This window comes from Oncorhynchus masou, chromosome 12, assembly GCF_036934945.1.
Source record: "Oncorhynchus masou masou isolate Uvic2021 chromosome 12, UVic_Omas_1.1, whole genome shotgun sequence".
Lineage (NCBI taxonomy): Eukaryota > Metazoa > Chordata > Actinopteri > Salmoniformes > Salmonidae > Oncorhynchus > Oncorhynchus masou.
Genome location: NC_088223.1, coordinates 23,223,682 through 23,236,056, shown reverse-complemented (window position 1 = coordinate 23,236,056; position 12,375 = coordinate 23,223,682). Strand labels below are relative to the sequence as shown.

The 12,375-nt window shown below is 46.2% G+C and overlaps 1 protein-coding gene across 1 annotated transcript in view; it reads left to right on the top strand.

Annotated features, from left to right (window-relative positions):
- Positions 1-12,375, top strand: part of LOC135549699 (zinc finger transcription factor Trps1-like) — a 176,641-nt gene that overhangs the window by 46,321 nt on the left and 117,945 nt on the right. The window contains 1 exon segment of the mRNA XM_064979924.1: positions 1,325-2,472. Coding sequence (XP_064835996.1) covers positions 1,325-2,472 — 1,148 coding nt within the window.

Sequence of the window (12,375 nt, the reverse complement as noted above, 5' to 3'; positions counted from 1 at the left end):
TCTAGAAAGTGACGTCAGGCTGCTTTAAACCACATGAGGATCGAGACCTCCCACTTATACACACTGGATAGTCTACCAATTACAAAACCTCTCTGGCTCCGGGATATTTCACACAGCCGCCCTTATGTTTTCGATTTGAGACGCTTTGTTGCAGACTTCGAGGTCAAGGTGCGTAGGATGTTGAAATTCAGGGAACATGTTTGACTGCAAGGTTGGTTTGGTTTGTTGCGTTTACTAGACAACAACCTTGACGGCTGATCCCTGCGAGGCACTCTCGATGTTCACGCCTGCAGAACCATTTTCATGCTTTTTGGAAATAGAGGGTGGATTTGTTGTGTATTATTAGGGAACAGGTGTTTCTTTTGCAGTATTCAAATGTAAACCCCTTCTTCCTACCATACTGCTTCTGGTTGGCCGTATTGTCAACTTGAGCATCAAAACAATCTCAGTTTGCCATTTCCCTTGTTAAATAAAACGAGAGAATTAATTTGTAACAAAGCGTAATAGACTGCATTGTCATACAGTGTGTATTACCATATAAATGAGCTGCAGTTATCGCAGGTGTTCAAGTTCTATCGACTCTTCACATTGACTCCATCTGCTCAATTCAATTCCTCTTCACTTTATCATTGAATCGCTGGTCATGGAATTGTGACATCTGATAAACCATTCTAAACTGAGCTCACCACTGTGTAGATATAGATGATAAGCTGTTCTCTTTATTCCTGGTCTTTCTGTGATGAGTCTGGGTTGGTGTTGTCAGGATGGTTTTTCTCCTGTGTCTGTGTGTAGGACTCCTGTGTCTGTGTGTTTTTCTCCTGTGTCTGTGTGTAGGACTCCTGTGTCTGTGTGTTTTTCTCCTGTGTCTGTGTGTAGGACTCCTGTGTCTGTGTGTTTTTCTCCTGTGTCTGTGTGTAGGACTCCTGTGTCTGTGTGTTTTTCTCCTGTGTCTGTGTGTAGGACTCCTGTGTCTGTGTGTTTTTCTCCTCTGTCTGTGTGTAGGACTGACTGACCCACATATTGCACTTTGTCTGTGTATTGCTATGGGTTTATTTTGTATATCTTTATTATTTTCACAGATGAAAAAATATATGATGAGGGTTAAAAGAGAAATTAGATGTGCATGGGGATTGTAAATCACCTTCCCCTTTCACATATTTATCAACAAGTAAAGAGTAGGATTGTGATACATAATTGTTGCAAATAAAACTAAGGAAAAGAAAATATAAGATTCAGGTAAATCAGCGGAAGTAAAAATACATTGAAGCGAAATGCATTAATCAACATGAGTTGATGTCTCTTCCTCTTCTTCATTGTGTTCCAGGTGACGCTGGGAGGCACCTTCATTGGCATCGGGAGGAAGACTCCGGACTGTCAGGGAAACACCAAGTACTTCCGCTGCAAGTTCTGTAACTTCACCTACATGGGCAGCTCCTCCTTGGAGCTGGAGCAGCACTTTCTGTCTGCCCACCCGAACAAGATGAAGTCCCACCCCCCACAGCTGCCCAATGACGACAAGCCCTCGGACAGGAGGGGGAACTGTGTGACACGGGGCGGTGGTGCAGAGGGGGCGGAACCGGGAAAGCGGGCGGACCGGGTGGCGGTCCGTGCGGAGGACGACTCGGTGGCTGGCTACTCTGTTCCCATCCGCGCCACCGACTCCCCTGGCTGGACGGGGACCGACGGCGGCGCCACAGCGGCGGACTATTACTGGTGTAAGTACTGCAGCTTCAGCTGTGAGTCGCCCAGCTCACAACGCCTCCTGGAGCACTACGAGAAGAGACACAACCAGCCTGGGGGAGGAGGAACCAGGGAGGGAAGCCCAGCCGAGAGGGAACGAGGGAGCAGCAAGGCCAGGGACAGAGAGAGAGACCCTGATCGAGACCTGACCCCCCACAGCCGGAGGAAAGACAAGACAGGAATGGGTGGCACAACGGGGACAACAGACCCAGAGACGGTGGTGACCAGCTACAACTGCCAGTTCTGTGACTTCCGCTACTCCATGAACCACGGGCCTGAGGTTATTGTGGTGGCGCCTCTGCTCCGCCACTACCAGCAGGCCCACAGCATCCATAAGTGCACCATCAAGCACTGCCCGTTCTGCCCACGTGGACTCTGCAGCCCCGAGAAGCACCTGGGGGAGATTTCCTACCCGTTCGCCTGCAGGAAGAGTGCCTGCTCCCACTGTGCCCGCCTCCTACTCCAGCTGTCTCCCCAGGACATCTCCCCGTCCCCCAGGCCCAGTGTCACCCACCTGTGTGACCAGTGTCCCTATGCCACCAGCGACATCGACCTGCTCCTGCTGCACTACGACAGTGCCCATGCCACCCATGGCGTGCTGGAGGTCAAGCCCGAGGAGGAGGGCGCAGAGACGGGGAGGATCTCGGCCCCCAAGGGCCCTCACGGGGAGCACTCATGCACCAAGTGCCATTTCATCACAGATGTGGAGGAGGATATCTTCCGTCACTACAGGTGAGTAGTGGGGAGTTGAGTCTATTTGCAGACGTTGCTGACATGTTGTAGTTAGTCGACCAGTCAATTAGTTAAGGTTTGGTTCAGCTTCGCATTGTAAACCTGATTTTCATTGATAAAAATTTGTGTGGTATCATGCATCATGGCTCAGTGCTCGAGTCCAGCTAGTGTAAGCATTGTTGACATGGTTCTTAATTCAACTTTGGGTTATGAGATGATCTGTTGTGACGTTGAAGTAAATCCAGGTTTGCTCATAATGAGCAGCAGATTTGCGCTGACACACACAGTACATGTAGTTAATCAACTTTAGGGAATCGATAGTGAAATGTTAAAAGTCAAGTAATTCAATAACCCCTTTGTGGGCTTAGATTTAGTCTGGCTTTTGCCAGGTGTGTGTGTGTGTATGTGTGTATGCATGTGTGTATGTATGTGTGAGTGTCTCTGTGCTGCCTTCCTGTGTGCCTGTGTATCGGGGTGGGTTATGGAAAATACTCTGCAACTGAACCATATAATAGATAACTGAGCCACTGAAATCACTCTATTACCTCCTATTACACATCCACATAAGATGTGAATTACAGAGCATTTCTCCCTTTCAGATCAGCGGCCTGTTTAGATTGGGCTGTTTGGGAATGTATCGATAGAAGCGAGTCTTGTGCAGTAGCTCGATCCATATGTCTGCTTGAATCCTTTACAGACGCAGTGCCAGAGAGCTGACAAATCAATTGTGGTAAATCTAATAGAAGTGCAATGCAGGAAATGTAAAACTTGTATTTCAGGTTTTAAAAGGCTTCTGATGTTTGTAATTTCCACTTTGAAATTACCGACTTGATTTTCCCTTCACGAAAAATGTATCAACCCGTACAAAAATGTCCATTAATTATAATCCACATAATAATTCACATTTCCTGTTGATCACTTGTTGGAGGCTTAATTTCTATAATGCTTATAAAATACTTACCGCTCTAGGCTAAGTGTTAAAGGTTGAAACAAAACAGCTAAAAGGGCCACCCTCAGTGTGTGAGAAACAGGGTCTTTCTTGAGTGTGTGTGTGATGTCCATCATGATCTGTAGACCCTGGAAGGTTTGTTCAGGTGGGCTCGGAGGGGCTCTGTTTCCAGACCCTGATGTTGCTGTGTGTGTGTCTGTCTGTGTGCCTGCTGAATAAGGTGCTTTTTGTATTCAGGCCTCATAGCTCTAATGCACAGAGGAGAGAGCAGAAATCAGACCTGCTTCTGCTGGGGTTCCCAGGAGATACCCCGCCTCAAACACTGTGTGTGTATGTGTGTGTGTGTGTGTGTGTGTGTGTGTGTGTGTGTGTGTGTGTGTGTGTGCGTGCGTGCGTGCGTGCGTGCGTGTGTGTGTGTGTGTGCGTGCGCGGGATGGAATCAGTGCCTAGAATGGAATTAATGGAACGGAATGGCTTCCATATGTTTGATGTGTTTGATACCGGTCCATTGATTCCATTCCAGCCATTACAATTAGCCCATCTTCCTATAGCTCCTCCCACCAGCCTCCACTGCTGCATGTGTACAAATACATGTTGTTTCCACCTCTGTTTTGTATTCGTCTCTGTGTCTTTGTACATATTACACTCTGTTCCATTCAACTACAATACATATCTGGATATGTGGTGTGTGTCTGTGAGTTAGTATTTTGTGCATGATGTCTGGTGTGCAGGAAGAGTAAAGCTTACCACATGTTCCCAATTGAAACAGTTTGCACGTATATTATGATGACATTTTTTTATGTTTTTGTTCATTTTGGTCTTCGGCAGGTTTTTTCCGTTTGTTCGTGTACACGTTTTTTTATTGAGGCAAACTCTACGCCCCTTGGTCGGTGATTGGTCAGTAGTATTACTCCTTCAGTCTTAAAGGAAGTGTTTGTTGTTATTCAATGAGAGACGACTTGTTTTTCATGCACATTTTTTCACTTGAGAAATACTGCACCAAACATTTTAGTTAAAATGAATGACACATTTCTTGATTTATTGTAGGTTAATTCTGACTATTTTGAGGAAGTGTTTCTGGCTATGTTGTTGCTACGGTGGCTCAAGAGGGACAAACAACAGGAATGTTTACGCTTTTTTCTCACTTCCAAGCGAAGGTCTTTAAGGAGTATGAGTGCACAGATGGTTGCTTCGCCTAGCCGAGTTATGCTAGGACCAAAGAGAACCTATGTACTGTATGCAGTGGCCTGCTCTGGTCTGGCTCTGTGCTGTAGATTTATGTGCTGGTCACCCCCTCACTCACCTCCAGACCCCCGCCCACCCTGCAGCCTGGACGTGAACACCATACTGATGCTGAGCTGTCTAACACACACACATACACACACACACGCACGCACGCACGCACGCACGCACGCACGCACGCACGCACGCACACACACACACACACACACACACACACACACACACACACACACACACACACACACACACACACACACACACAGCCTACCCACCCTGTCTGAGGCCTTCCCTTTAAATCAACCTTCAGTGAGAGCAGAGGGGGAACATTCTCCCTATTTTCTTAAGGAACAATGAAGTGTAATATTGAGCAGCATAGAACACACACGCATGTTACATTCTCAGTCAGCCTTTAGGGCTTACAGCATCGTTACCCTGCACAGCACAGGTATGGAAGACTTCCACTGTAACATGTTTTGCCCTCAGCCTCTCCAGCTCAGATCCCCCAGTTCAGTTCAGTCCCCCCAGCCTCTCCAGCTCAGATCCCCCAGTTCAGTTCAGTCCCCCAGCCTCTCCAGCTCAGATCCCCCAGTTCAGTTCAGTCCCCCCAGCCTCTCCAGCTCAGATCCCCCAGTTCAGTTCAGTCCCCCAGCCTCTCCAGCTCAGATCCCCCAGTTCAGTTCAGTCCCCCCAGCCTCTCCAGCTCAGATCCCCCAGTTCAGTTCAGTCCCCCCAGCCTCTCCAGCTCAGATCCCCCAGTTCAGTTCAGTCCCCCCAGCCTCTCCAGCTCAGATCCCCCAGTTCAGTTCAGTCCCCCCAGCCTCTCCAGCTCAGATCCCCCAGTTCAGTTCAGTCCCCCCAGCCTCTCCAGCTCAGATCCCCCAGTTCAGTTCAGTCCCCCCAGCCTCTCCAGCTCAGATCCCCCAGTTCAGTTCAGTCCCCCCAGCCTCTCCAGCTCAGATCCCCCAGTTCAGTTCAGTCCCCCCAGCCTCTCCAGCTCAGATCCCCCAGTTCAGTTCAGTCCCCCAGCCTCTCCAGCTCAGATCCCCCAGTTCAGTTCAGTCCCCCCAGCCTCTCCAGCTCAGATCCCCCAGTTCAGTTCAGTCCCCCAGCCTCTCCAGCTCAGATCCCCCAGTTCAGTTCAGTCCCCCAGCCTCTCCAGCTCAGATCCCCCAGTTCAGTTCAGTCCCCCAGCCTCTCCAGCTCAGATCCCCCAGTTCAGTTCAGTCCCCCAGCCTCTCCAGCTCAGATCCCCCAGTTCAGTTCAGTCCCCCCAGCCTCTCCAGCTCAGATCCCCCAGTTCAGTTCAGTCCCCCAGCCTCTCCAGCTCAGATCCCCCAGTTCAGTTCAGTCCCCCAGCCTCTCCAGCTCAGATCCCCCAGTTCAGTTCAGTCCCCCAGCCTCTCCAGCTCAGATCCCCCAGTTCAGTTCAGTCCCCCAGCCTCTCCAGCTCAGATCCCCCAGTTCAGTTCAGTCCCCCAGCCTCTCCAGCTCAGATCCCCCAGTTCAGTTCAGTCCCCCAGCCTCTCCAGCTCAGTCAGATCCCCCAGTTCAGTTCAGTCCCCCAGCCTCTCCAGCTCAGATCCCCCAGTTCAGTTCAGTCCCCCCAGCCTCTCCAGCTCAGATCCCCCAGTTCAGTTCAGTCCCCCAGCCTCTCCAGCTCAGATCCCCCAGTTCAGTTCAGTCCCCCAGCCTCTCCAGCTCAGTCAGATCCCCCAGTTCAGTTCAGTCCCCCAGCCTCTCCAGCTCAGATCCCCCAGTTCAGTTCAGTCCCCCAGCCTCTCCAGCTCAGATCCCCCAGTTCAGTTCAGTCCCCCAGCCTCTCCAGCTCAGTCAGATCCCCCAGTTCAGTTCAGTCCCCCAGCCTCTCCAGCTCAGATCCCCCAGTTCAGTTCAGTCCCCCCAGCCTCTCCAGCTCAGATCCCCCAGTTCAGTTCAGTCCCCCAGCCTCTCCAGCTCAGATCCCCCAGTTCAGTTCAGTCCCCCAGCCTCTCCAGCTCAGTCAGATCCCCCAGTTCAGTTCAGTCCCCCAGCCTCTCCAGCTCAGATCCCCCAGTTCAGTTCAGTCCCCCCAGCCTCTCCAAACCTTCCATAACAAAGCCATCCCCAACAGAGACATTGCCAACAAAATGAGGTGGAAACTGAGCTGCAGTTCCTAACCTCCCGCCAATTGTATGACCATACTAGAGACACATATTTCCTTCAGATTACACAAACCGACAAAGAATTCAAAATCAAATCCAATTTTGATAAACTCCCATATCTATTGGGTGAAACACCACAATGTAAATACAACCTATATTTATGTTTATTTACTTTCCCTTTTGTTCTTTTACTATTTGTGCATGATTACAACACTGTATTAAGACATAATATGACATTTGAAATATCTATTTCACTTGCTTTGGCAATGTAAACAAATGTTTCCCATGCCAATAAAGCCCCTTAAATTGAAATAAAATTTAGAGAGAGGAGGAGAAAGAGAGTAGGAGAGAGATAGGGGATAGAGAGAGTATAGAGAGAGAGAGAGAGGGTATATATATATATGTATATATATAGATATAGTATATAGTATATATATATATGTATATATATATATATAGATAGATAGAGGTGATAGAAAGAAAGAGAGAGAGGGGGTAGAGAGAGAAATAGAGAGAGAGAGAGAGAGAGAGAGGGGGGGGGTAGAGAGAGAGAAATAGAGAGGGGATAGAGAAGGAGAGAGAGAGGGGGGATAGAGAGAGAGGGGGATAGAGAGAGAGGGGATAGAGAGAGAGAGGGGATAGAGAGAGATAGATATATATAGAGAGACAGAGAGATATAATGGATAGAGAGAGAGAGAGACTGGATAGAGAGAGAGAGGGGATAGAGAGAGGGAGAGAGAGAGAGAGGGGGGGTATATATATATATATAGAGAGAGAGAGGGCGGGAGAGAGAGAGAGAGAGAGGGGGGAGAAAAAGAGACTTGACAAGACGCCATCTTGCTCCGTCCTAAATCATCCACTAGTGTATGACTGCAGCTAACCTTGTTCAGACAGATACATTTGGCTGTGTGTGTGTGTGTGTGTGTGTGTGTGTGCGTGTGCGTGTGCGCGTGCGTGTGCACGTGCGTGTGTGTGTGTGCACCACATTTATTTGTGTGTGGTGGTGGGGATTCTTGAAAGTGTTCACATCAACATCTAATTGTTTTCAAATTGATTGCAATTTCCTGAAATATCCTCGGGAAGAGTGGGATAAGGTGAGTCAAAGGGGTAAGTTGAGCCACCTTGTTTCTTGGAAGCCATACACAAAATTAATAATTTGATCAAATATTTAGGAAGAGGTCATCATTTCGTGGAGTCTGTGAAGGAAGAAACCATTAAAAAGAGGTAAGCACGCAGCCGGCCGTGACCGGGAGGTTGTGGGGCGACGCACAATTGGCCTAGCGGCATCTGGGTTAGGGAGGATTTGGCCGGTAGGGATATCCTTGTCTCATCGTGCACCAGCGACTCCTGTGGCGGGCCGGGTGCAGTGCACACTAACCAGGTCGTCAGGTGCACAGTGTTTCCGCCGACACGTTGGTGTGGCTGGCTTCCGGGTTGGATGCGCGTTGTGTTAAGAAGCAGTGCGGCTTGGTTGGATTGTGTTTCGGAGGACGCATGGCTTTTGACCTTCGTCTCTCCCGAGCCCGTAAGGGAGTTATAGCGATGAGATAAGATAGTAACTACTAACAATTTGACACCATGAAATTGGTGAGAAAAGGGGGTACAAAAAAAAGAGGTAAGCAAGTTAAGGTCCACAAAACTGATTTTCACAGAGCCAAATTAATGTATTGTTTTAGAGGTTTTATGATGCATGTATCTAGTAGAGTAGTAGATACTTTTAAGATTGTTCTATACATCAGTTGGGTTCTCTATGAGTTTCAATATGTTTCTAAACCTAGCATGAAAGTGCATCCTTTTAATTGTGTGGGCCAACATAGTCAAAATGTTTGCCCTTTGGTAAGTTGAACGAATGGCCAAGGGGTAAGTTGAGCCAATGGCCAAGGGGTAAGTTGAGCCAATGGCAAATGAAGCAAATGTAAGTATTTTCTTCCCAGGCGTTATGCAAGGCAGTATCACTGGGATAGGGGGTAACACCAGGGCCTGGCCTATGTTAAAAGTGTTAAAAAAGTATTAAGTGTTTGTAAGGTGTTAAGCCTGTGTTAAAAGATGCTTAAAAGACAGAAAGTGATTTTGAATGTTTGGGAAATAAAGATGGACATGATTTTAAAAAGGTAGTGGTCATATTTCATTCAATGCAGACATACAGTTGAAGTCGGAAGTTTACATACACTTAGGTTGGAGTCATTAAAAGTCATTTTTCAACCACTCCACACATTTCTTGTTAACAAACTATAGTTTTGGCAAGTCGGTTAGGATATCTACTTTGTGCATGACACAAGTCATTTTTCCAACAATTGTTTACAGATTATTTCACTTATAATTCACTGTGTCACAATTCCAGTGGGTCAGAGGTTTACATACACTAAGTTGACTGTGCCTTTAAACAGCTTGGAAAATTCCATAAAATGATGTCATGGCTTTAGAAGCTTCTGATAGGCTAATTGACATCTTTTGAGTCAATTGGAGGTGTACCTGTGGATGTATTTCAAGGCCTACCTTCAAACTTAGTGCCTCTTTGCCTGACATCATGGGAAAATCAAGAGAAATTTGCCAAGACCTCAGAAAAAACATTGTAGACCTCCACACGTCTGGTTCATCCTTGGGGGAAATGTCCAAACGCCTGAAGGTACCACATTCATCTGTACAAACAATAGTACGCAGGTATAAACACCATGGGACCACACAGCCGTCATACCGCTCAGGAAGGAGACGCGCTCTGTCTCATAGAGATGAACATACTTTGGTGCGAAAAGTGCAAATCAATCCCAGAACAACAGCAAAGGACCTTGTGAATATGTTGGAGGGAACAGGTGCAAAAGCATCTAAATCCACAGTAAAACGCGTCCTATATTGACATAACCTGAAGGCCGCTCAGCAAAGAAGATGCCACTGCTCCAAAATCGGCATAAAAAAGCCAGACTATGGTTTGCACCTGCACATGGGGACAAAGATTGTACTTTTTGGAGATATGGAGGATTGCAAGCCGAAGAATACCATCCCAACCGTGAAGCACGGGGGTGGCAGCATCATGTTGTGGGCTTGCTTTGCTGCAGGAGGGATTGTGGGACTTCACAAAATAGATGGCATCATGAGGCAGGAAAATTATGTGGATATATTGAAGCAACATCTCAAGACATCAGTCAGGAAGTTAAAGCTTGGTGACACATGGGTCTTCCAAATGGACAATGACCCCAAGCATTCTTCCGAAGTTGTGGCAAAATGTCTTAAGGACAACAAAGTCAGGGTATTGGAGTGGCCATCACAAAGCCCTGACCTCAATCCTATAGAAAATTTGTGGTTAGAACTGAAAAAGTGTGGCTCAACTTACCCCATACTCGGACCACTTGTTGTTTTCAAAACTGTCATGTTGACAAGAATTCTGATTATTTCCAGGGATTCACAATATCCTGAAATGTATGTAGATATCTTTGTTAGAAAGAATATTATTTTTCCCTTGACAGAGTGATGCTGAATGTAAAAAAAATCGCTCAACTTACCTCTCTCTCCCCAACTCTGCTTATTCAATTTATAGATTTCATTGTTCTTCTCATGGCTTAAACAATTACTCAAAGGTAAAAAATCATTTTTAAACCACAAAGGGACAAGACGAACAATGCATTTAAATGACTGTTAGACAAGTTAGTTTTGTAAATTGGAAGAACTTATGTTAACTTTTCCTTAATTTAATTAAATAAATTAAATTGCATTGCCTTTTCATCAATCTACCGTGGAAACAAATAAACACTTTTCACAGCTTTGTGTAAAAATAATTGCTAATACTTAAAACTATTTATATGGCAGTAATTGATCCATAAATGTCGGTATTCTATTTGAAGACACACCTCGATAAACCACCTCATGATTCCCAGTTCTGTAATTTGTTAAATTTGGAGTGGGCACAAGGTCATGAAAAAGCAAAAATCATTAAAAAAATGATTTATTCCCAAGTATGAATTTACATATTTAAATATACTTTAATATGTCTGCATTTTAGCTGATAATGTGGTGCTTATTTGAAACTTTAAAGAATATTTTGTTGAACAGCATTACAGTTTTGTAAAACAAAATGTAAACTTGTATGTATCAGTGGTGTCTTAGTCTGACCCTAATCCAATCAATAAACAACATCAATCCATATGCATTTTAGCAGAAACAATATCTGGCAAATGATAGTCTACTGTAATTCTATTTTACAACCTGCGAACATCCTGACAAGAGCCCGTTACGCCACGTCCCTTGGCTACCTAGCCAATGATCACATTTCGGTTTTGGGTCGACAGAAATATTTGTGTTTGCTGTCAGTGAGGTCGGCAGAGGAGAGGATAGCGATTTATGTTGGACTCAGGCTGTCCTTTATGTGTGTGAGCTGTTGCTGCCTTCAGTAGTGAGGGAGAAAAAAAGAGAATGTAAGAAAAGTAGGAGCGAGAGAGAGGGAGAGAGATGAATAGAGAGAGAGAGGGAGAAGGAGCTGTTTGTCTTCTCATTTTAAAGCGTAACGATAAGTGAAAGTGTCTGCGGCTGGAAGGACTGGCCGTGGAGGAGGCTCTATCGCTCACCAGAACTCCCCTGTAATAAAACCACGGAAAACAATCAGTGTGTCTCAGGTTGCACACTTGTCCGTTTATTCTCATGAAGCTGTAATTGAATTTGTATGTAATGTTGTTTGTTTTCTGGTCTTGTAGGAAAATAGTTGTTGAAGAAAACCGCGCTACGCTAGCCCAGAGGATAGGTGCGATGTGAGTGATGAAACGTATGCTGGTCTCTGTGTGTGTGTGTGGGCATCGAGCGTGCGTGCGTGTGTCTATCTCTCTGTGTCTTATTTTGTGTATGTGTGTGAGAGTACATGCTATTATACTGTAGATTTTCCGCACTATCGCAAGTATGCTTGTGGCCCTGTGTGTGACAGGGCTCTACAGTGCAAACATTTTACTTGCATATACGCCTAAATATTTTGCTGTGCGACCTGGAATTTTTATTTAGGAGCACCTATAAAAATGAAGGATTCTAGCGCTATTACATCAAACATTTTATGTGGTGCTCCTAAATTTCTTTGTATGCGCCTACATTTTTCCACTTAGGCTCACACGTGCTCCTTATAAAAAAGTTCCGCGTAGAGCCTTGTGTGAGTATGTGTGTGCATGTGTTTGGGGAGTTGAGAGCGTATTATTGGATGCGCTGCTGCGTTGAAAAATCACAGATGTTCAGGACATTCATTAGAGGCATAGCTGGCCTCTTGGCCTGGTGCAGCGGCCCTTTGAGATGTAAACAGTACAGATAATCAGAGAAGCCTGCCTGCAGAGACTACACACATTCGCAAACACACACACACCTATGTGTGATGGATTCCAAGGACTTTGATCTTGTTCCTCTGCCCCTGTGTCTGACTTTAAGCGAACTCATTGACACACTGCATGCTGGGAAAACAGGCTCTTCTTGATGATGAAAGCCTGTCTCTCCTCACTTCTTCCTGGTTTGTAGTTGGGGCATGAGCAAGAGGGCGTCGGAACGTTTAGTACAGTCTAGAGCTACAGCGTATTTTCCAGGTTCTCTAGGGTCTGAATAGGTGTGTAG